At 38.6% G+C, this 25,196-nt stretch overlaps 3 protein-coding genes across 3 annotated transcripts; all 3 read right to left on the reverse strand.

The window, feature by feature from the left end:
• Positions 1-783: 783 nt before the first annotated feature.
• Positions 784-3,856, reverse strand: LOC143846647 (uncharacterized). Its single transcript, XM_077355140.1, has 4 exons — positions 1,776-3,856; positions 1,574-1,692; positions 1,211-1,502; positions 784-1,128 (listed from the first exon to the last, which is right to left on the reverse strand). The coding sequence occupies exons 1-4, from the start codon at positions 1,807-1,809 to the stop codon at positions 932-934; spliced, it is 642 nt and encodes a 213-aa protein (XP_077211255.1). The 5' UTR covers positions 1,810-3,856; the 3' UTR covers positions 784-931.
• On the reverse strand, positions 2,137-2,949 carry LOC143891845 (uncharacterized). Its single transcript, XM_077396352.1, has one exon. It carries the CDS (start codon positions 2,947-2,949, stop codon positions 2,137-2,139), a length of 813 nt encoding a protein of 270 aa, XP_077252467.1.
• Positions 3,857-13,796: 9,940 nt separating the features above from the next.
• On the reverse strand, positions 13,797-23,432 carry LOC143845786 (protein EFFECTOR OF TRANSCRIPTION 2-like). The gene is made up of 3 exons (XM_077354198.1): positions 23,167-23,432; positions 18,082-18,417; positions 13,797-15,481 (listed from the first exon to the last, which is right to left on the reverse strand). Exons 1-3 carry the CDS (start codon positions 23,272-23,274, stop codon positions 14,042-14,044), a joined length of 1,884 nt encoding a protein of 627 aa, XP_077210313.1. The 5' UTR covers positions 23,275-23,432; the 3' UTR covers positions 13,797-14,041.
• Between the last annotated feature and the right edge of the window lie 1,764 nt (positions 23,433-25,196).

The raw sequence follows: 25,196 nt of genomic DNA on the forward strand, positions 1-25,196 counted from the left end.
CTAGCAGAAGCTTCTTCAAATTCTGGCAATCACATACACCAATAGACACAAAGGAAGGGAAATTGAGAAATACATGGGACCCCTCCTCCCCTATGGTGACGGCAGTGGAGACTCCTAAGCTTTGGGAGTTTGCTTAATTCTATAGTCTCTAATCAAGGGAGCAGACTCCCCTTGTCCACCACTACCAAAGCTTTGGGAGTTTGCTTAATTCTATAGTCTCCAATCAAGGGAGCAGACTCCCCTTGTCCACCACTACCAATTCCTGCTCCTCTTCTTCTGCACTTATTATCTCCTCCATTTCTTCACACTCAGCTACTTTGAGAAGTTTCAACTGTTGGAGGCCTCGTGCTATCTTCCAAGAGAATAGACCCTTGAACCTGGGGAAGATTTCAATGGTTTTTGTTTGAAGATTTTAGAAGTTTAAACGAGGTGGCAATGATGAGAAATTTTTTCTCGTCATATTCTCCAACATCAGCTCCTCATCCGAGATTATTTTCTCCAATTTTGAGCAGTGACAATATCAAGTTTCTCCAATTGTTGAAGGCTATGTGCAAGAACAGGGCTGAATAGACATCACAAGCAATGTTCTGAAAATCGGAATCGTATTGTAAATCGTAAGAGGGGTCGAATCGTATCGAATCGTAAATCGTAATATTTTTCAGATTTATATATAAAAATCAGAAATAAATAATAAAAAATTGGAAAAATTATAAATAAGAATAAAAAGAGTAATTATCAATTTTTCATTCAAAACCATTAAAATAAATAACATGAAATGCTTGATAACCACTTAACCGATTGTCATTATTAAAATTAATTAACCATTCATTTCCAAAATGGCAAAATCCATTCATTCTCTCTATAACGATCTCAAAAGATAAAAAAAACTTAAAGTCTCACATATGAACCACAAAACAAAACATGAAACATATCATGATTGTATAAAATATAGATCATGGATGTCGTCGATCCCATTCACATCCTCATCATTATCTTCGTCATCGGCATCGGTAGTTCTTCCCTCAATATTAACACCCACATCTCTATCATCTGTGTCGGAAGCAGAACCAAATTCTTCTTCATCTTGCAATTGGCGCTTGTCCTTCCTTTTGTTGAGGTTTCTAACGCCTGTTACATTTACAAGAATGAATATCAATAAATCATGTCTTTAACTCTTTATTACTAAGAAAAGAAATTACAAATAACTTACGTCTTTTCTTTTGTTGAGGCGTATGGCTGGAGCCGGCGCCCGTCTCATCTCCTGTAGCTTCTTCCACAAAACATTCACCCATATCCAACCAAGTCGTGTCTTCTGGAAGCACAGGTCCATCCTTTTCCGTTATCCACTCATCGTCCGAGTCCATGTCAGATAACGAAATAGGATCAAATCCTTTGTCGCCCTTCCTCTTTGAATTGCGAACTCGAAGTTGAAGATTGTATTTGACATAAACAAGTGCATTCATCATCTTTTGTTCGAGTCGGTTTCTTCTTTTTGAATGTATCTAAAATAAAAAAAGTTAATAATAAAAATTAAAGGGATACAAATAAAAAAAGTAGACTTACTAATATTTACCTGTTCAAATGTGCTCCAGTTGCGCTCGCAACCGCTAGCACTACACGTCAGGCTTTCAATTCGAATTGCAAATTTTTGCAACTCGGGACATTCATCTCCAAAGGCGTTCCACCATAAACCTATTTTTCCAAAAAATAATTATGATAATTTCTAAATACATAAGATAAGAGTTCAATTAAAAATTTTTAGTTAAAGAATTTACCTGGTAACTGTTCTTTCCTCATTAACTTTGCCATTTCCCGCCCAAAGAGACCCTCTGCTTTCTTGAACTTATCAATTTGGTTACCAATTAACACCTCTCTTTTGAACTTGGAACCATTCTTTCTAAGCAATCCAATAGCCCCACCTTAATTTCAATGTCCACGTCATTTGAAGTCTCATACTGAAACCGTGGATTTAAAAAATAACCCGCTGCGTGCAAGGGCTTATGAAGTTGCCTGTCCCAACGTTCATCAATGATATTCCAAATTTGCTCATATTTCTTCTTTATGTTGCCCAAATTCTTTGCAATGGCTTCTTTAGCTCGGTCCATAGCCTCATAAATGTACCCCATGGCAGGCCTCTCATCTGAATCTACTAAGCGTAGGACTTTCACCAATGGGGATGTGCATTTCAAACAATAATACACACTGGGCCAAAATGTGGAATCGCCTAACCACAATTCCGAATATCTTGCTGCCATCGGCTTTTTTGGAATATGGGCTTTTTTGCCAATCATCCGAGGCAAACATCTGCATCAAGCCCGCCTTTCTCTCTCTTAGACTCTTCAATGTCAGGAAGCACGTTGCAAAACGTGTCACAGCTGGCCTTGTCAATTCCCCTTTCGTATGCTTATGCATTAGATGCAAAACCCAGCTATGATTGTAAATGTATACTGTGATCATCCTGGCCTTTGTGATGGTCTCTGCATGGGTTGGTAATTTTCCAATGTCTTCAAGCATCAAATCTATGCAATGAGCGGCACAAGGAGACCAAAATAAAATTTTCCTCTTCTCCATTAACAACTCCCCTGCTCTCACATATGCAGCCGCACTATCTGTGATAACTTGGACTACATTTTCCTCTCCCACCTCTTCCACAACCGAATCAAGTAGAGTAAACAAGTTATCTGCATTTTCTGAGATATCAGAGGTATCTACTGATCTCAAAAAAACTGTCCCCTTTGGACTATTAACCAAGAAATTAGTAATGGATCTATTCACCCCATCTGTCCAACCATCTGACATAAGCGTGCAACCCATCTTCTTCCATTCTTTCTTATATTCATCCATCAGAGACTCTATGTTCTCTACTTCTCTTTTAAGGAATGTATTCCTCATCTCATGGTAACTTGGGACTTTTAATCCATGTCCAAAATGGGTTATGGATTCAACCATGGCGTCAAAAAACGGGCATTTAAAGACAAGGCATTCGAGTAAAAGAACCTTGCTATGTTTTGGCAAACTTTATCCCTATCCCCCTTTTTCCAAATTTGATTGATAGTTGCTTGCTTGCCGGTTTTTTTGTCCCCCCTCACCACAAAATCATCCATTTTCCTCTTCCCTCTAGCAACACGTGCATTCTCTATTTCCTCTCTATCTTGATAATAGAAGTCCGGCCCCCCACATCATACTTTGCATCATCTCTTTTCTCCTTCTCTTCTTCATTTTTCTTCAATAGTAACTTAAATTTATCAACAACGTCATCCAGATTTTGTGTACAAGCAGCTACATTCTGTTTTGTACGTCCCAAATGATGCTTCATTCTAAATACACCTCCAGAATACTCTTTCCCACAATAATTACATCGTAATCTTGTCTTGTTATTGGGAACGGCCGTCGTACAATGCTCCCATGTCACATCGACTTCTCTAGCCTTAACCATCTTTCTTTATACTACACTTCAAACTTCTCAAAGAAATACAAACTTGTAAATCCAATGCCTGAAATAAAAATAGATGACAAAAGGAAAAATAGCCTTATAGTCCCACATTAAACCAATCCAACAGGCAACAGCAACACATTAAAGCAATCAAATAGCCCCAGTGCAATCCAACACTGAAGATTTTGAACTCAAAATTAAGGGCTCTGACGCTCTGTTTGTTTTGGATTTTAAGAACTGATTGGAGTCCTATCGGTTCTCAAAATCCAAAAGAAACAGAGCCTAATCAGTTTTGGACTCTAAATCAATTCTCAAAATCCAAAAGAAACAAATTTGACCAACAAAATACAATCAAATTTAAGGCTCTTTTTCTGTTGGATTTTGTGAACAGATTGCGAGTCCATAACATGTTATTTGACCCAAATTTAAACATTAATTTGGCTCTAATAATCAGTTTAGGACTCGAAATCAATCAGCATCCAAAACAAACAGAGCCTAAGGCTAATTGTTAAAAAAAAATATAATTTTGATCTCAAAATTAATGGTATGTTTGTTTTGGATTTTGAAAACAGATTGAGAGTCCATAACAGATTATTTGGGGTCTGATAATCAGTTTTGGACTCCAAATTAGTTCTCAAAATCCAAAAAAAAAAAAAAAAAAACCCATTCCATTTATAAAAGAAACAGAGGGTCAGCCAGCCCTCTTTGTTTTTGGATTTTAAGAGCTGATTGGAGTCCAATCGGTTCTCAAAATCCAAAACAAAAGGTGCAAAAATGAAAAAAGAAAAGAAGAGAAAAAGCAAAAATGAAAAAAGAAAAGGAGCAGAGGAGAAAAAAAAAAAAAAACAACGTACCTGGTCTTCTTCTTCTTCTTCTTCGGTGGAGGAGGACCGTACGGTGGTGGAGGAGGACCGTACGGTGGAGGAGGAGAAAAGTACGGTGGAGGAGGAGCGTACGGTGGAGGAGGAGGAAACTACGGTGGAGGAGGACCGTACGGTGGAGGTGTAGAGAAAGAGGGTTTTTGCAAAACCCTCGTCGAGAGAAAGAGTGATCGTCGAGAGAAAGAGTGAGAAAAAAAACATAAATATGGGTTTTTATGTTGCTGTGGCTGTGGGGCCCATTTTTTTTTCAAAAAATACACGTTTAAATTGAATCGTACGATTCACGATCGAATCGTACGATTCAAGCTAAAACCGATTCAAATGACCGATTCAAATCGTTTTGCATACGATTCGATTTGAATCGTACGATTTGAATCGCAAATCGTACGATTTTAATAACATTGATCACAAGCTCTCACATTGTACCACAAACAGCTCCTTTAGGTTATGGAGGGTTCCAGTTGGTGGTATGACCCCCTTCCATATACTTGACAATTTTGGTAGACGTCGTAATACCATTCTTTTCAATGTAGGAGATGTGGCATAGTGATGCAGGACAATACCTAGAATAGGGAAAATCCTACACTCCAAATGGGATAATGGGTTTAGGAAATATTTAGGCTTACTTAGGAGACAAAATAACACAGAAATTAAATAAGTAGGGGCTGATTTGACTATATAATCTCTACGGACAACAGCAAGACTTAAATATGCAGTTATAAGTTAGAGAGATCACAACTTATATGAAACAGATAATTCTATGCAAGTGAATCCACAAGCTATAGGTTCTAGAAATAACTGATAATAGTAAAATCAAACCAAAACTAGGCTCTAGCAGGCAAGATCGATTAAAATAACAAAGAACTGTGTAACCCTATGAATTAAAATCCAACTAATTAGAAAACCAATAGTATTCGATGATGCTTGGCAGAGAACAAATTCAGCAGTCTATAAAAGTTTTAGAAAACTAGGTCAGATTAATGGTCCAAAAGAATAGTCTATTGTATGCAAAACTGAAATCAGTAATGGCTATCTAATATTAGGTAAGGTTAAACAATGGTTCCTTAAAGCTAGGGCTTAAACAAGGGTTTGGAACCGACCCTTCTACCTTCCCTATTTCCTCTCTTCTACTTCTTTCTCATCTCTCGAATCAACTGGAATCAAAGGTAGGATCGAAATCCTTCAACAAACAGTACTTTCTTAGTCCAACCGATTGAAACCCCAATTCGTATGCTCTTTTTGCCTTTAAATTTAAGCCCTAGCTTTAAGGAACCATTGTTTAACCTTACCTGATACTAGATAGCCATTACTGATTTCAGTTTTGCATACCTATCCACGGCAATATGCGATAAACATTTGCATTCTATTCTCCAAAAAAAAATAACGTCAAATACATATATGAGGAGAGAATTCACGCGTGAATATCCCACTCTAAGTTGGCCCACACGGCTTTAAGTGAATACTTAACCACTAAGTAATATGTTTCCTAATCTATCACAACTCTAATACCATTAATTACAATCCAGTAATATCAATAAAATAACGTGCAACTTAATGAAATAAAGCAATAAAAAAAAAACGTCCCACTCATGGTGGTAACATGGGCCACGCTAATATCAACGATCACAATCATCTCCATCATCAGCTGTACGGATCGAGGATATCCGTTGGATTGAGGATATCCGTTGGCTCCTTCGACGCCTATTGACCTTGAATCCACGAAAATGGTCGATGTCCCCATCACATAGGAATGACATGACCCTCTTCTCTGATCCCCTCTTCATCGTAAAACACTTCCTCTAACTCTTCACATCTTTCTACGGAGAGTTTCTCCAAGTTTTTGCAATCCTTGAAAAGCGGAACATATGCCAGGATATATATATATATTTTTTAAATTGACAAATATATTCATACCAGCAAATTTTACAATGGGGACCAGTAGTCCCACTAGATTTACATAGTATGAATTGCCCAGGAGCATTCTCCTTGGCCCAAAAGAAAACCCATTACCCCTTACAATACCCAATAGCCTTAATTGTATCGAATCCAACAAAAATGCCATATTGTGGAGCCCCCCAAGTCAAGATCATGACCTGCTACGTCACACCGACTTCTCCACCACATCCCGAATTCGATTTTCAAAAATCCCGCTCAAAAGCCCAGAGCTATTGTGCGCCCTCATCGTGCACGATAGCTAACCACCGAACAACATCGGGTCTCTGACGGCCTCCACCTCAAACCACCACCAATCACCGCGGTCACCACCTCCAGTCCCACCTCCGTTTCCTCCACAGAAAACATCTCCGTCAGGAGTCTCAACCACCACCACCGTCATCAAGATCCGGCAACCACCATCGCCACAGGCCACCACCCATGATCTTGATGCCGGAGACCACAACCTCCTACAACCAAACCTATCAACCCCATTGCTAATCGGCAATCCACAGCCTCCAGTAATCCTCGGCCTGAAAAATAAGATCGCTTTGCCTAGCCGGCCTTCCACAACTCCGGATCCAGGAACCCACGGCCTTTCACTGCTTCCGGCAACCTCCGCGGTTTTCTTCAGCTCCAGATCCAGGCATCACGGCCTCCACAGCTCCAGATCCGGCCTCCGGCAACCTTCGCGGTTTTCCTCGGCTCCAGATCCAACATCACGGCCTCCACGGCCCTAGATCCGGCCTCCACAGAAAAGCCATAATCTAGATCTAGCCTCCACGGCTCAACTTTTGCCTGCAATGGGGAGAAACAAGAAAAATAGGGTGAGACTCAAAAAATATAGAGGAAGAGAGGGAGACGAGAAGGGGCCAGCAATGGGGAGACAAGAAAGAGAGGGCAAGGCCTAAAAATCAGAAAAAGAGAAGGAGATGAGAGAGAGAGGGAGACGAGAGAGAAAGAGAGGGGGAGACAAGAAAGAGAAGGAGATGAGCAAGAAAGGGAGGGAGGCGAGAGAGAGGGAGATGAGAGAGAGGGGGGAGATGAGAGAGAAAGGGAGGAAGATATGGAGACGAGAGGAGAGGGAGATGAGAGAGAGAAAGGGAGACAAGGGAGAGAGGGAGACGAGAGAGAGGAGAGAGAGATGGGGAAGAAACCGCCTCCCTCCCTAGGGATTCCATCGACCTATGGAGGGAGCGCCACGATCGTCTTTTTTTTTCCGACCGTCTCAGTACCGTCGTCCACATCCTCCATCATACTTTTTCTCCACGACCACGACCACGACCTCCACCTTCAACATCTTCCTTTTTTCCTCCGAATCCGGCCACCCTTTTTCATACTCTCCTGCCACCTCCACCACTTCCGATTCACCAGCCCACTTTCTCCATCCACCGTACCCAGTTTTGATCCTTTCCCCATTAAATCTGGCCCACTCGGACCTAGATCCGGCCATTTCGCACCTCCAGCCACCATTGCTGCATCCCCTGCGAGATATGCCCAACTCCGGGCATCATCCGGCCACAAACACCTCATTTGCCCATCAAGGGAGAGAAATTGAGAGATCAGAAAGTAGAAGAGGTAGACCTAAGAGAAAGAGAGACCAAAGAGATAGAAAGAGGGAGGAACAGAAAAGGCAAAAAGAGAGAGATCAGGGAGAGATCAGAAAAATGAAAGAAAAGGAGATAGGGGGAGAGAGGGAGAGAGAGAAAGATCGGAGAGAGAGAGACCAGCGAGAGAGAGGGGAAAAACACTGAGAGAGAGAGAGAGATGCAGCACCGTGAAGAAAAATTGAGGAAAGGGGAGAGAAATAGACGAAAGAGGATAGAATTAGAAGAATAGGGGAAGAAGAGATGAAAATAACCTGAAGAAGAGACGGATTTAGGGAGAAGTAGAAGAAGAAGAGAAGAATAGACAAATTTAGGGAGATAAGAGAAGAAATTAGAAGAGGGAAGAAGAAAACGAGGGAGAAGAATCTTTATTCAATATCAATCAAAGTTAATAATCTCTACTACATAAGGCCTATATATAGGCAATTAGGAGTCCTTAAAATAAGGAAACTGCCTAATTTAAGAATCCCTAAAAAGTAAATATTGAAATAAAATTCCTAGAAACTAAAATAACATGGAAAATAAATTCCTAAACTAAATAAGATGGAAATATAAATCCTAATGGGCAAATATGCCACTTATTGGCCTATTATCTTTATCATTCTCCTCCGGTTGAAAAGAACTCGCCCTCGAGTTCTAGTCCGCCTGGGTCAAATATGAAAATAATCCAATGAAGCAGAATGAGGCGCAATCCGTCTGAAGCAATCCTGATGGCTAATGCTCGAGACAGCAATGAAAGCGATCTAAAAGGCTGGCGGCGGAATATGGAAGCTGGGAAGATGGCAATGTACTCGTCTTGGATCGGCGTGATTGGCAAAATAGCTATGGGTGGTACCAATCGGGGAACATCCTCCACATAATCAACATCAAGTGGTAGCTCAGTAGGCACAGGAGAATTTACATGAAAGTCATCCGCTATTATCTCATTAGGCTTAGTAGAATCAATGATAAAATCAGAGTCTAGGACTGAAGCTTGGGCAGTGATGTCAGGCTGATGGACCTCATGATCAATCTGCGGAACAAGTTCATCTGTGTCGGCACAAGTCTCGGCAATATGATCAATCGGCGCAAATATAGGGCACTCCTCTGTAATATGCTCGCGATCATCTGTCTCAGGTAATGGCTCGACAGTCATGTCACTCGGCTCTGACTCAAGACGATGCTCGATCAACTCTGTCAAGGGAAAAACCTCACATGGATCTGCCACAATATTTGCCTTAAAAGTGTGAAGCTGTCTCTGCTCATGTATACGACGCACTGAATTTTCAGCTACAATTTTAGCTTCGCATATATAATGACGGTCTTCTTTTAGTTGTTCAAGGAGGGCTTCGACTTTACGTTCAACACTACACAACACTCTATATTCTCGCTCACGATTCAATCTCTGTTGATTCAAATAGTCGAGCGCATAAATATTCATAAACGCATCACGAACATCCTCCCAATGACAGATTGGCTGGCACGTCTTCTACGACGGTTCGTTTCAATGTGGCTCCATGAGCATCGGGCTTGTCGTCGCACAGTTTCTTTAGCCCAGTAGATAGTCTGGCGGTGATCATGGCCATTGTACTCATGATATGCGTCTAGAGCATTAATCCAACGTAAACATGCATCCTCATAATAGCTAAAGGGAGTGCGGCCATTCCAACAGCTTTCGTCGTACCCATCAAAAAACGGAATAAATGGTGGAGTCATAGAGATTGATGACGAAAACTGAAATCAACCGTCTGATTTGTATGGCATGTCGAAAGAAACACACTGTCTGTCGCGGGTCTAAAATCGAATGAGTGAAAGCTGATGATCGAAAGAAGGGGCTTGATCAACGGCTGAGATGGCTCCTGAAACTGTGTTGAAGACTGCTGGCCGCTGCGGAAAATATGCTGGATACCCTCTAAAAGTTGTCACGAACAACTTTCGTTTTAAGGTCGAAGGCCAATTTTGAGCATAAATAGCCCAAACAAGGAGAGAGAGAAACTAACGGAAAGAGGAGAGAGGAGAGAGGAGAGAAAAAGAAACTCTATTTCTGTTTTTTTTTTTTTGGGGGGGGGGGGAGGGGGGTGCCTGAAGGAAAAAGATGGGGGTTAAATCTAGTAGTACTAATATGAGGGGGTGTCTGAAGGAATATGGGGGGTGTGAAAAGAAGCCTTTTATTTCTTTCTTTTTATGTTGGAATTGGTCACGTGAACCACTCAAGCCCCAAACAGGAAGTATAACTTAAAGGAAGAAGAGGATTACCTTTTTACTTCTATAACAGCTGGCAGTTGCTAATAATAAGGGCTTACTTTCTGCACACTTTATTCCTTCTACATTGCTTCCACAAGAAGGAAACTCTCCTTTTGCTAAAAGTGACTTGTACTTGCCTTTCTTGAATGCAATGTACTGTGCAAGTTACTTTTTGTACAAGCTTCCTTCTTTGAGATGACAATTTGGGCTACTCTTTATAGTTGACAGAACTTTCTATTTTAGCCTGTATTTTACTTTCTAGTTTTTCCTCTTGATTAATAGCCACTGCCACTCTCTAATTACCACTTTTGAATTTCTAACAGATTCCGCTTTCCAATATCACTTTCCACTTTCCTCTTTTTGTTAAACAAACAAACAAAGATAAGAAATATTGCTATCTTGGAAATTGGAAACCTACTGGGTAGGTCAAATGTTTTTCTTCTCCTCCAAGTAAGGTGGGGAATGCTTGTACTGTTGTTGATTTACATACGGCTATTCTTTAGGAAGCTTGAAGCTGGCTACTCTAAAAAAAGGTGGATGAAAGGTAGGGAATAAGGGTCTGAAAATATGGTGATTGAAAACCAACAGATGGTGTTTATGGTCTGATTTTGCAGGCTTTACAAGGCTGCTCTCAGGTAGAGTTTGGGGAAGATGAAACCTGCAAGTTGCAAATTGGAAAGGTGGATGTGATGTACGGCTTTAGAGGCTAAAACAAAGGTGGGTTAGGTGGGTGATACGCAAGGCTGGGTTGTGGGTGATAGTGAAACAGTGGAAAGTTTGCTTGATCGAAATTGCAAGGGATTGTTGGGCTTGTAAAGATTAGGGTTAGGTTTTGGGACTGATTGGTGGGTAACAAGAGGGGGTCTGGGCAGAAAACAAAGGGCTGGTCTAAAGGTGATTCTGGGTGGGGTTGCAGTAGCAAAATCTGCCGGATTGTAGAGGGCAGTAGGGGCTGCAGATTTAGAAGGAAAAACTGGGTTTCAAGGGCTATTCGGCAATGAAAACTTGAAGCAAAAATCAGGACAGATTTTATGGGGTAGGCAAGATGTTTGATGAAAGTCCTCAAAGGGTTAGGGTTATGGTTTTGAAGGAATTAGGGTTTTGGGTTGCCGATTTGGTGTAAATTTTCTGCAGGTTTGGGGCTGAGATTAAAAATATACCTTGACTATGATCGCAAGTTGTGCTGTGATCTTCTCGGAGTCTTGGATCTTTAGCTTTGATTTTGCTGAGATTCTTGGATCTTTCGCTTTGATACCAAATTGATGCAGCACCGTGAAGAAAAATTGAGGAAATGGGAGAGAAATAGACGAAAGGGGATAGAATTAGAAGAATAGGGGAAGAAGAGACGAAAATAACCTGAAGAAGAGACGAATTTAGGGAGAAGTAGAAGAAGAATAGACGAATTTAGGGAGAGAAGAGAAGAAATTAGAAGAGAGAAGAAAAAAACGAGGGAGAAGAATCTTTATTCAATATCAATCATAGTTAATAATCTCTACTAAATAAGGCCTATATATAGGCAATTAGGAGTCCTTAAAATAAGGAAACTACCTAATTTAAGAATCCCTAAAAAGTAAATATTGAAATAAAATTCCTAGAAACTAAAATAACATGGAAAAGAAATTCTTAAACTAAATAACATGGAAATATACATCCTAATGGGCAAATATGCCACTTATTGGCCTATTATCTTCATCAGAGAGAGATGAAATCGCCCTTTTTTTCTCCCTTCTGTTCTTTTGCACCCCATTTTTTAACGCAATGTCGTTCTCTTACCAGTGTTGTCATCATTCCAAAGCCGTCAAGTGTTGCTCGTATCGTTACTTTTATATTTCGGCCAATTTCTTTTAAATTTATTTTCCTTTTTGATCCATTTCAGTTGCGGTTACGGGTGTAGCTCGGGTCGGGTTGAGGCCAACCCTAACCCAACCCGAGATAGCTTCTCTCAACCCTAACCCGAGCCTCGGGTTGAGGATGGTCAACCTAGCCCGCCTCTAAATCAGGTCGGGATGGGTTCGTGTTGGGTTTGGGTTCATCTAGGGCCAAATAGAAAAATACAAAATAACCCTATAAAACCATGAGAAAATTAGAAGACGGAGGTCGGGTCGGGTTGCAAAGGCCTCAACCCTAATTCAACTCGAAATTAAATCGGGTTGGCTTTTCCCAACCCAACCCAACCCAAGAAAATGCCAACCTAACCCGAGCAAAAATTGGGCTGACCCGTCGGGTTCGGGTTGAGCCCGACCCAAGTTGCACCCCTAGTTGAGGTGCCTCAATTCTTTGAGGTGCGTGCCTGAAATTGAAGCTCTATTTAGTTGAGGTGCCTCGTCCCTTGAGGCACGTGCCTGAGAGAGCAATTTCAAATTCCATGAGGATTGGCATCAATAGCCGACCCATGATGTCTCATTCCATGAGGATTGCCCATCGAGGCTTGGTCCATTGTGACCCATTTCTTTAAAGACCGGTATCGAAAATCGATCCATGAGAACTCACCCATCGAAGTTAGAGTCCCATCAAGCCTATTAAGGCTCATCTTCCAAGCGCTTCAGCAAGCAGCATCATTCATCAGGCAATAAACAAAAAAACATCTTCAGCAACAACGATGACATCTCATCTTCAGCACATGTACCAAATTGGGGAATTTTCAATTTAGGAACTTCATTGTAATCAAACATATGTCGATTTTCAATCCACATACGTGTGAGGGGGCATGTTAGACTATATCATATCTAGACTTGGAAGATTAGGTAGTTGAGGATGTGGATTAGTTTGAGGATGGTGATTAGGATTATCTCTTGATCTTATCATGTGTATCCTTATCTTTAATTGTAAGTGCTTTATATAAGCACTCTTCATCATTAATAATGATTAACTGAGATTAGCAGATTTCTCTAAACATAATAAGGGGTCAAGTAAGAAACAGAGTGTAGTTGAGAATATAGCATCCTGGTATTTTGTATTTTTCTTTATTTTTAAGTACAGTTTCTTGCTTAAATGGCAAAAGATTGGACACAAAATCAATAAACAATGCACAGAAGAAATGGAAGGCAAAGAAAACATAACAAATATTTTACTAACAAAGACTGCAGTACCCTATAAGATTGAAGTTCACATGCTAAATAAAAATAAACAATTGAATCCAAGAACCCATATATAAACAAGGGACTCTGGTAATTCTCTATAAAACACAGATGTGAGACTAAACTTTTTGGAAACAAAAAAAAAACCCGATAATTACAAATTTACAAGATTATCTCCCACCCATTAGACCTCCCTATCAGCAACTTCTCTGGCTAAACCATAAGCAATGTCATTGATCATGCCACATTTTCTTGCTTACTTGGCAAAATATTGGACATAAAATGGATAAACAGGAACAAATTAAAGCAGAGAAAACATGACAAATTTTTATTGAAAAAGAACACCCTATAAGATAAGCCCATGCTAAATAGTAGTAAACAATGGAATCCAAGCACACATAAACAAGGGACTCAAGTAATTCTCAACGAAACACCGATGTGAGAATGAATTTTTTGGAAACACAACAAAAAAATAAAAAAATAAATAAAAATCGAAGATTATCTCGCACCAGTAAAACCTCCATATCAGTGCCCTCTCATGCTAAACAGTCTGCAACTACATTGGAACTCTGAGGGGTATAATCATGGCACAATAATATAACAGCAGAGCATAATAACACAATACAGGAATGCTACAAGCAAGTCAAGAAATATATTACGCTTAAATTATCATAGGTCGGATCTGTTCAAACAACGTTGGACTAGCTAAATCTAATGGGGTTTAAAACTGTTACACCGAATATTTTGCAAATTGTTTTTACAAATACCTCCAACATGATATCTATGCGAGTTCACAAATTTACCAAAGCAATTTAGAAACATACTACTAAGACACATACACAGCATCTCTCGCGAAGATGCTTCTGATTCAACTTGACCCAGAGATGATCATACCCTCATTCCTTTGTGTTGCTCACATCTCTTCCTTCCACGGACTGGGGATTCCATACAAACAGATCCGCCTCGTAATCCTACACCACAAACACCTGATGTTCCTTTTGTTACTAACCTTTCCTTGGGTATAAATGATGTAGATGACGACACATTAACCCTCATTCCTTTATGGTCAGCACACCTTTTTCTTCCTTCAATGGGTCTACTTCTACAAACAGACCCATTACCTAGAGCCACTCCACAAATAGTATATTCCTCTTTAAAATGATTCCATTTTGTTTCCAAGTTTCCCTTGGGTACGAATGAAGTGGAGAAAACCCTCATTCCTTTATGTTCACCACACCTTTTTCTTCCCTCAATGGGTCTACTTCTACAAAGAGACCCCTCACCTAAAGCCACTCCACAAATACTATATTCCTCTTTAAGATGTTGCTCTGTTGTTTCCAAGTTTCCCTTGGGTACAAATGAAGTGGAGAATGACCCATTAACCCTCATTCCTTTATGTTCACCACACCTTTTTCTTCCCTCAATGGGTCTACTTCTACAAAGAGACCCATCACCTAAAGCTACTCCACAAATACTATATTCCTCTTTAAGATGTTTCTCTGTTGTTTCCAAGTCTCCCTTGGGTACAAATGAAGTGGAGAATTTCTCATTAACCCTCATTCCTTTATGTTCACCACACCTTTTTCTTCCTTCAATGGGTCTACTTCTACAAAGAGACCCATCACCTAAAGCCACTCCACAAATACTATATTCCTCTTTAAGATGTTTCTCTGTTGTTTCCAAGTCTCCCTTGGGTACAAATGAAGTGGAGAATGACTCATTAACCCTCATTTCTTTATGTTCACCACACCTTTTTCTTCCTTCAGTGGGTCTACTTCTACAAACAGCCCCATCGCCTAAAGCCACTCCACATATAGTATAATCTTCACTAACACATTCGTCTTTTGTTACTGAAGGTATAACTAACCGGGAGGATGCCCCAGTAACCCTCATTCCTTCATGTTGGCCACACCTTTTTCTCCCATCAACTGGCCTGCTTCTACAAATAGACCCATCACCTAGGGCCACTCCACATATATCATCATTGTTAATAACATCCCAGTTTCCTGAAACTAATCGAGGCCGTGATTTGCTGAATGTGAAGGCCCAGGGACCAATAATGTGCTCCGAATCATTCGAATTTGATTCGGTATCTTTCATGGTCAAATTGATCTTCATACCCTCTTGCTTCACACTGAAGGGAGACCAATTCCGGGGATTGAAAGGTTCAAGGAAGATAGAGAACTGGGCAATGCCAGAACTAGTTCTATCTAGTTTTTGAAGGATGTCATCTGGGCAGCGGATACTGTTGCCACCTTTCTTCCATGCATAATCAAAGGTTTCAAGCAGCCAACCTTCTGTCTTCTCAGCTTCATTCTTATTTTGCATCTGTAAATTCAATAATGACAATGGGATTAGAAACACATTAACTAGTTAGATAAACACACTGAAGTAGCCAAGTTTTTGTCTTGTCAGCTTCCTTTTTGTATTTTTTATTTTGCATCTGTCACATTCACGAATAACAAGGATTAGGAACAAATGAAGGGTTTAGATAGACAGCATTCATAAGAATGTTAAAGCTACAATCCAAGAACATTCGGAAGTAAATGATTTCAAATACATTATGCACATTAATTACTAATGGTCAAAAGGTCTCTAAGATTCATAGGCTTTCGAACAAATCTTCGAGGATATGAAAATCTTCAATGGTCCGGTCATTGACTTGAGATTTTTGGCCGTTGATCCGAAGAATCTAGCTAATCTAATTGTCAATCTAAAACATCTGGCCTTCAATCGTCTAAGATGCGCCTGCGTCACCGACCTAAGGTGGGGCCGAGTATTACTCTCTCTCTCTCTCTCTCTCTCTCACACACACACACACACATCACACACACACACATCTTTCACGCTTATTCCTTCTTATTCCTTTGTCAATTTAGTTTATTTTCTAGATTTATTACAATAAGGTACTAATGGTCAACGAGTACGTGAAAGGGTTGTTGGAAATTGGTCAACAAGTATGTGAAAGGGTAGTTGAAAATTGGTGTTTTACCAATGCTTTATAAAATGAGGAGCATAAAATAAAAATTGAAAGATGAAAGATAAATATATAGGAATACAAACGTATAACGTAAAAAAATGATGTTCATCTTAAAAATGAGGAGCATACCAATTAAATGAGGAGAAGCAAAAACAATCATGTGATAGGGTACCTAGAAATATAGCATTCATAAGAGAAAGTTGAAACATAAAGATAAAGGAATCTTTCATTTGGAATCATGAATGATAGTTTGGATGAATGTCCTAGTTTGGTTTGAATAAACTATTTTAAATTATTTGAACCCAGAAAATGCACTCACTGTGTAACGGTTCATGATCGATTAGAGTAGAGCACAAGATTAAACATTATTCGCTTAAAATTGTTAAGAACTGATCACCACATAATAAAGAAATTAAAGAATGAAATGCTTGTTCATTAGATTCACAGTGTCTTAGTCCAGGAATAGGAGTCTCTCCACCATGTTGTAATAGAAATATACCCAAGTCCTACACATCAACTGCAAAGTCTGCATTTGGACCCCGCTTGTCGTTGTCAACTAAATCATACATGAAAGTGGATACATTTTCATTCTTATATTATGATGATCACATATAATCCATGCCACATCTTAAATAATAGCAGTTACAAAGTCTTGGAACCTAGACAAGTGAGCATGTGCATGTGTAACTGGAGGACTATGGGCGAGGACGAGATGTAGTAGAATCTCTTAGACTGTTTGTGCTGCTTGTTGATGCCGATTGAGAACGAGGAAAGGTTTTTGAAGGCTGCTGGATTTGTGATGACGAAGAACCCGCCTGGTTCTGACCGGCTCAGACTAGACTTAGTCAATTTGAGCTGCGTAGATCCTTTCACCTTCTTCATGAAAATTTTCTAAAGGATTCATCAGCCGACCCCAACTAGTTTGGGACAAAGGCTTAGTTGAGTTGAGTTGAGTTTAAGGGGAAAATGAAGTCGGCTAAATGGGCTGCCACCTCAGCCGACAAGCACTCGACAAGGAACTCTCCACTTTTCGAGAAACCGCTTTACATAGCATCCAAAAGCATAATCGACAGTGTTAAAAGGGAAAAAGGGTTTCTTTCCATCCACTTTCTCTCTTTATGTAGCATCCAAACAGGCTTTAACCCATAAATCCCACTTAGAAAGTAACATGGGTAGCTGTCAATTAGCGACTGTGTGTAGTTTTGAAGGTGCATTGATCTGCATTGTTGATTTGCCTCATGCTAACTAGAAAGTAGGTGATGCATGAACTTGTAAGGAGAGCCCTTAAAAGGCTTCTTCAGACACTCTTATTCATGGATCATAATTCCCAAGGAAAGGTTGCTTCAGCAAGAAGTAAATCCCAGCCTCCAAGGAAACCATGATGTTTAGTTGGAAATCTCTACCAAATCTGCGTTGGTCCTGGGGCTGACTATTTAGTAACCATTAAATCCTGTGTGCTATAATGGCTCTTTTGTTCTTGTATAACATATAGTACCCAAACCAAATAAGGACTATCAACACTTACCATTGGATTTATCCTTTCTCGAAAATTTGATATTGCTACATTTGTTGATTATTTAAAGTCGTCAACTGTTGTACAAAAACATTATTTTTTCTAAATATATTTAGCGTATGCAATTAAGAATCACCAATTCTATCACATTGGAATCCTCATAGCTGCATCTAGAAGAAGACACCTCAAAATGACACTTCAGGTGAAAAAATTCAGTAGACTGTCTGAATCAAGATTAAGTGAAGATTACTTCCATGTCTCGTTTTGCCAAATTTAGCTCCACCTGGATTCCAATTTAAGGTAGTTATCAAACATTCAGAAAGTTCAACTATAATGGTATAAATCAATTTCAGCACAAAAAGGCATCGGTTTCACCAAGCATCAGGTACCCCTCCAAATAAAGGAATAAATAAGATAAAAGAAATGAGACTTTACCGGAGCCCATCTGTATAGGATTGGATAGCCCCTCGAAAATATATTTTCAAATAATCCATGCTCCCCAGTTGAGGTGCCACTGCCCAAATGGGAACTTCCCCGGCCATGTTCCTGGAGTCGCATCCTAACATTGTCGGCTTGTCCAATGTAGATGGGGACGACGCTGCTAGAATTAATCTTGTTGATCTTACGACCTAAATCAGTGTGAGCTGCGGCTATGCCAAGCTCATAGAGACCTGGATGTGAGCAGATTTCTGGGAGCCTATGGATCCGATACCTCTCCGTTCCATCCTCGCCCAAGGAATGGTTTTCCCAATCAGAAGGCCCAACTAGAATCTGAATAGATGACACACCAAAATAAATAGAACTATTTAAAATGAATCTATAAAATAGAAAATTCAAGATAATGCTATACAGAGCTATAAAGACAGGCTATTGTATAAATTTTCAGATTCCAAATTTAGACGCAACAAAGTGAAGGAGATGGAAGTGTTTCCGAATACCCCTTTATTCCTATTTTTTTTAATGGTACCCCTTTATTCCTGATTATATGTTCATTTTTACCTTTTCGGGGTGGTTCCCTCCCCTAAAATATGTCTCCTCGGCTTTTGTTAAGGAAATGACAAAGACTCAAAGCTTAAATATAGAAACCAGAGTAACTCCTATATAGTGTTTTGTGTGTGTGTGGGGGGGGGGGGGGGGATTAAATATTGTGAATTTATATGTGGAGCAAGAACAGTTGATACCATATGAAGTTTGAAGAGAGAGAGAGAGAGAGAGAGAGAGAGAGAGAGAGAGAGAGAGAGAGAGAGAGAGTTTAACCATGGGGTGGGAACAGTAAGCTTCCCATGACATGAAAATAAAAATCAAAATACATTAAGACAACAAATTCTTTCTTTGCGGAGCCTGATATATAACACTTAAAAGAATTATGTTGAAACAATAAATTATGTAAATAGCTGCTTCAATCATGGAGTAGGAGTTATGCACACAAATGTAGGATTTTTTTATCTCAGAGATTATTCATATAAGGTCTTACAAGCATATTCATGAGAGCTAATGATATTGCATATGGGTGATTTGTTAGCAAGGGATGGAGTAGATAGGAATAGGACTGTTCCATGTATGGGTTTTGCGGGTCCTTGTTTTGTAGAAGGCATGTAATTTCGGTGCTCTTTCCCCTTCCTTTCTTTTTATTTCACTTTTTTTCTTAATGGGGTCAGCATGTCACCTTCTCTTTGGTATTGTTTCCTTTATCTAATAAACTTCATCATTATCTCTCAGAAGAAAAAGCTACTGGTCACAAATGAATCATTAGCAATCTAGGAAAGCTGTACATGTAGATTAATTGTGGGGATCCACATCTATATGACATGCCCAACTCAAGGTTTGTAGACTTCACAATTTATAGCTCAAATATAATTCTTTATAGCACTAAGGTCAACCAAAATCAAGAGCAAAATGTAACATAATGCATTATCACCTCCAGATATGATGGGATCACAATCTTCTCACAATTGTGTGTAGGGGTGCAACTCGGGTCGGGTCGGGTTGAGGCCAACCCTAACCCAACCTGAGATAGCATTCCCTCAACGCTAACCCGACCCAACCCAAGCCACGGGTTGGGATCGGATTCATCTACGGCCAAACAGAAAAATACAAGAAAGAAAAACATAATCCTGAGAAAATCATGATAAAATTAGAAGACGGAGGGTGGGTTTGGGTCGGGTCGGGTTGCCAAGGCCTCAACCCTAACCCAACCCGAATTTAAATCGGGACGGCTTTTCCCAACCCTAACCCAACCCAACCCGAGCCAAAATCGGGTTGAGCCAGACCCAAGTTGCACCCCTAATTGCGTGTCACCATATGTTCAATCCAATGTTCACTAGCATGACATACTTGGAACTCAGCTGAGCCAATTCAGTTTGGCCAGGCCTCAGGGAACCAAATTGTAACACCCGGCCCCACTAAGGGTCAGGAAAGTTAATGATTTTATTTAAATCTTGGTCATAGATCCCCCGATCGAAGATCAACGGTTTAGATCTTCGATTGGAACTTTTCGGACCGTCAAAATTGCACTTACTATAAATAGTAAGTCCATTTTTACTACAAATAGTAAGTCCGTTTTTACTATAAATAGTAAGTCTATTTTTACTATAAATAATAAACTTACTATAAATAGTAAGTCTATTTTTACTATAAATAATAAGTGGGACCACTTAATATATATTTTGTAGTTAATTTATTTAATAAGATAAGATCAGAGAGAACTAATAAAAGTAAACACTTACCATTCCTTTTAGACTTAGAATATGAAACCTTTTATAAAAATGTTATATATTGGAATCAAAACATGGGTTTCCTCCCCTTGCGCACGCCATCCCGAAACTGAGAGAGAGAGAGAGAGAGAGAGAGAGAGAGAGAGAGAGAGAGAAGAAAAGAAGAAGAAAATATAAGAAAAAAGAAAAATAGGGGTTTCCTCAAATTGTTTCTTTTTCTCCAATCAAGTAAGTGCTTAAACTCGAAATTTTGCTTTAATTATTAGGATTTTCTATAATCTAAGATGAAAAATAAACTTTTCGAATCAAGAAGAGAGAGTTTCATGGATTTTCTTTTGTTGTCGGAACCCTAATCGATTGTGTTAGGGACTTGTTTTCGAGATTTAAGGCTATTCATATAATCTTTAAGAGGTTCAACGATTTTAATTAAAAAAAATCAGCACTGTTTTTCAAGAAATATATTAGGGTTTCAACCTAGAGTAATAATAAATGGGTTTTAATGGTGAATACATCATGATAATGGGTTTTACAATATTTTAGGAGGTTTTTTCAACAAAATCGCACAAAATAGTAGTAAATAGGGGGTTGTTTTGTGTGTACCTTTTTTGTAGAAATAGCATGTAGTGTATGTCTACGATTTTATATGAAATGGGTGATGTATATACAATATATAGGTATTTAAGCGCAGTTTTCGATAAAAATCAGCACCTAAAGTAGCTGAAAATTTATTAAAAATGTTGTTTTAAGATGTGTTGGATGTACAAGTATGGAATAACAAAATATATGAATTAGTTTAAGATAAAACGGCAATCGAGTATGAGTTTTAATCATGTTTTGGGAACTCTTTTTGGTAAGAACAGCCCCTATATGTATTAAATAATAATTGTTGGATTATGGGAGATGGGGAAAAGTGTTTTTTAAACTTAAATGGAATGGATGTGTTGGGGTAACTACTTAGTAAAAACAATCATTTAAGTAGAAATCCTATGGCTTAAATTAAGGATTTTGGGAAGGACTAGTGTATGCTATGGTTAGTGGGTTAAAGTACTAACATCCTACCAAATTTAAATCATAAATGTTACATAAGAATTGGAAAAAAAGGGATTTTTAGGATAAAAAAGAATGACATAGGAATAAATTAGGGAAGTGAAAATATTAGGGAAAACATATAGGTTAATGGGGAGCAAAGAAAAGAAAGAAGTATTTGAAACATCAAATATATTTGGATTGACACCCATGCGACATGTCATGATTACAGGCTTTCTTCCGAGTGACACCTAGAGCGTGGTATTTTGACTCCTTTCACTCAAGAAATCGAAGGCAAGTGATGACTGACTTTTATAATATTAGTTATAATTATTATTTCTGTGATTATATTTCCGTTTCCTATGATTATTCGCATTCTTTTTGCACCCATGTCATTGAATTAACTGATTATCCCAGTAGAATTTCCTGTGGTAGGACTTTATATTTTTAAGCCATAATCTATATACACGGTGTTTTTTTATTATTAATATTACGCCTCGTGCTATAGTACGAGAAGGCCATAGAGCTACGTGTGGCAACTTACCGACGCGTTTGTGATGATTTCCATCGTGTATATAATTATGAGGATATAAATATGACCCATATACCTCGTGGAGATGACATGATACCTTTCTCTATATGTACTATTTTATGATTGAGGCTCTCTTATATGATTTCATGATTTGCCATCTTTAGTATATTTTCTTGACATTCTCACATGCTTATTGATATTCTTTATCCTTAGCAATAAATCTTATAATTCTTATTTATTTTCCTTATCACATGTGAATGCCATGATGAACACCTTTATAATGCAAATTTTCATTCTTGTCACTTTTATTATCCAAGCCAGTCACATGAGCTTGTTGTTTGACTTAGATTATTTTCCAGACTTTGTTCGTGAGAAAATTCAGGAGCCTTTGCCGATGAACAAGTCTAGGTGGCACTTAGGATGGGGAGAGCACTCATAGGATTTCTTTTGGGGGGTGACTTGTTGTGCTGCCCAAATGGAAGTTTAGTTGTTTTTATTCATTTTACATATTGAGGTTTAATCATGGATTCAGTTATTATTTTATTTTGGTTCATAGTTTGATATTAGCAGTTTAGATAAATCATATAATAGACATTCAATTAATGGAATAGAATTGTTTAGTTTTTGTTTTCCTTTTTGGGGTAGCGATTCGGATTTTAGGATTTTGAAAAAAAAAAAATTATGTCTAAAAATTTGCCCAAAATCCGGGTCGTTACACAAATCTAAACCTATGTCACAAATACCGTTCTCGGGAATTTCTCGGCAAGGGAAAATCTAGAGATATATTAATTTTAAATTAAGAAAAAAATAAAAATAAATATTGCTATTTTTTTTTAAATGCTCAGAAATATATCGGGATTTTGACGTTTTACTAAAATATTACTATAAAATTGCTATATTTTGAAAATATAGGAGATGTATCTGACATAGATCTAAACCCCAGTTTATAAAAAAGGAAAGAACCCATTATCATTTTTTTTTTTTTTTTTTTTGCGTGTGTGTCGTGGGGTGGGGGTGTAAGCATAGGTTTCTCAAGACCCTTACCAGTTTATTAATTGAAAAAATAGAAAATATGAACTTTACATTCGAATAATCTAGTTAACAATAACAAATGTTTTAAAAAAATTAAAATTATGTCAAAGATATAGTAGCTAAGTACTGAAAGGGAAAAGAAAGAGAAAAAAAAAATGAGAGAGAGAGAGAGAGAGAGAGAGAGAGAGAGAGAGAGAGAGAGAGAGAGAGAGAGACCTCCCATTTGGAGAAGGGTGAGTCGTGGCACGTTTGCTTGCAGTCTTCTTCTCCCTTCAATCTCAACATTTTGCCTTCATCCCTGGCACTCACCAAAAATCGACCCATATAAATTTGTTATGCCCTTCCTTTTACTTTTACACCTCCTCGTATTGGGCGCCTGATAGCTTTTCGCAATCTGTACTGTAAGTCTGTAACAGCCAATGAGAAAGGCTGGGGACTGAATATATAAGCTTCGCCCCGTTTTCTTCGCTTTTCCACCCCACTTTTAGTGTAAAAAGGTGGAGTCATAAATGCACGGATGGTGGCAAATTATAATCTACAAAGGTCAATTGATGGACCGTTAAGATCAATCGATGGCCAAAATTTTTGTCTTTTTTGAAATATTGAGAATGCACTCTAGTTGTAAAGAGAATTTATCCGATGGGCGGCTGTGAAAACACGTGAAGTCTTAAAAAGTAGGTACGACCCACTCCATATGATGATCCAAACCGTTTATCTGCTTGGGCACAATGTAAATAGGTTGTGCCCCAAAAATCATTTCCATAGGATGATCCTAACCCTCTGATTAGCAGAAGATTCGATAAATGATTTTTTGGGGCAGTACATATATATTCAGATCAGTTCAGAGGGTTAAGAATCATCCTATGTAAATGATTTTTGGGACACAACCTATTTACGTTATGCCAAAACAGATGAACAGTTTGGATCATCATATGGAGTGGGTCGTACCTACTTTTTTAGACTTCACGTGTTTTGACGGCCACCCATCGTATAAATTCTCAGTTTTAAGTGAGTTTTTATTTTAGAGTTTTGCTATCAAGGGATCTCGTTAAGGTGCTTTGGCAACTTAATTTTGACGTAGTTTTAAACTTTTACACTTGTTTTGATGAGAAATTATATGGTAGCCGCCCTTTAGTATAAAGGGCCGAGAGAGAAAATATCAGCCCAGGAAGGTTAAAAGGAGAGTTTGACCGGATCAAAAATCAAGGGAGAGTTTTTTCTCTCTCTGCCCTTTATGTCAGACGGTCGGCCACCATATAAAAACTCTGTTTTGATAAAGAAGTCTAAAAACATATGTAAAATTAAGCTCCCAAAGCACCTTGATAGCAAAACCCTCTTCTTCTTCTTTTTTGGAAAAGATGATTTTATTCCAAGTGTAAAAAAGATTACAGACGCACATCAATGGTGAGAAAGGACTCCGAGTTAAACTAAGTCCCTCAAAGTCCTGGATTTAGCAAATCCATATGAAAAGACAATTTTTAATAATTGCAGAGACTCAGCTTGTCCTTTATTATTTAAATAGCTGTGAAAGGTTACTACAGTTCCCACAAAGCTCTCAAAAGCCAATAAAAAATGAAAAGACAACCTGAGTTCGTGCAACTTTAAAACATGGTAGTGCCAATATCAGTAGCCTAAAGAAAGGGGTTTTTAGTTAGGTAGGATCATAGTTAGCAAAACTCCGTTTGAAAAAAAATGCGTTTTATTAGTGTGCCGTTTAAAACTTTCACAACCAATAAAACTCCATTTTTTTTAGGCAAACGTTTTAAACACGTTTTTTTGGGCCAACTTTCCAATTTTACCCCACCATATTTTTTTTTTGAAAAGGGCAACAGATTATATATATATATATATATGTAAAAACAGAACCGAGGTGGTCCTGAAGGAACAAAGATAATACAAACCCCACCATATTTTGTAAATGACAAAATTCTAAACTCATTTTCTTGTGTTTCCGTTTTTTTGGTTACGTTTTTTTGAACCAGTACCGTATTAAACTCGAATTTTTGCCGTCCCGTTTCTTTGGCGAATCACGTTTTGTTAACTATGGGCAGGATTACAGTTCGGCTGATACCCGATGAACAGGTTAAAACCGTCTTTTCATCAGTGATCGGTACAACAGAATAGTAATATTCAGAACCCAAAACGTTTGGCTCTTCTCTGTCTTTCTGCTTCTGGGTTTCTTTTCTCGGATTTTGCTCAGAGAAAAAAAAGATTAGAATTATGCACTATGGGTTTAGGAGGGAAAT

This window comes from Tasmannia lanceolata, unplaced genomic scaffold, assembly GCF_043159265.1.
Source record: "Tasmannia lanceolata isolate RefF3 unplaced genomic scaffold, GAP_Taslan_0.1 ptg000015l, whole genome shotgun sequence".
Classification (NCBI taxonomy): domain Eukaryota; kingdom Viridiplantae; phylum Streptophyta; class Magnoliopsida; order Canellales; family Winteraceae; genus Tasmannia; species Tasmannia lanceolata.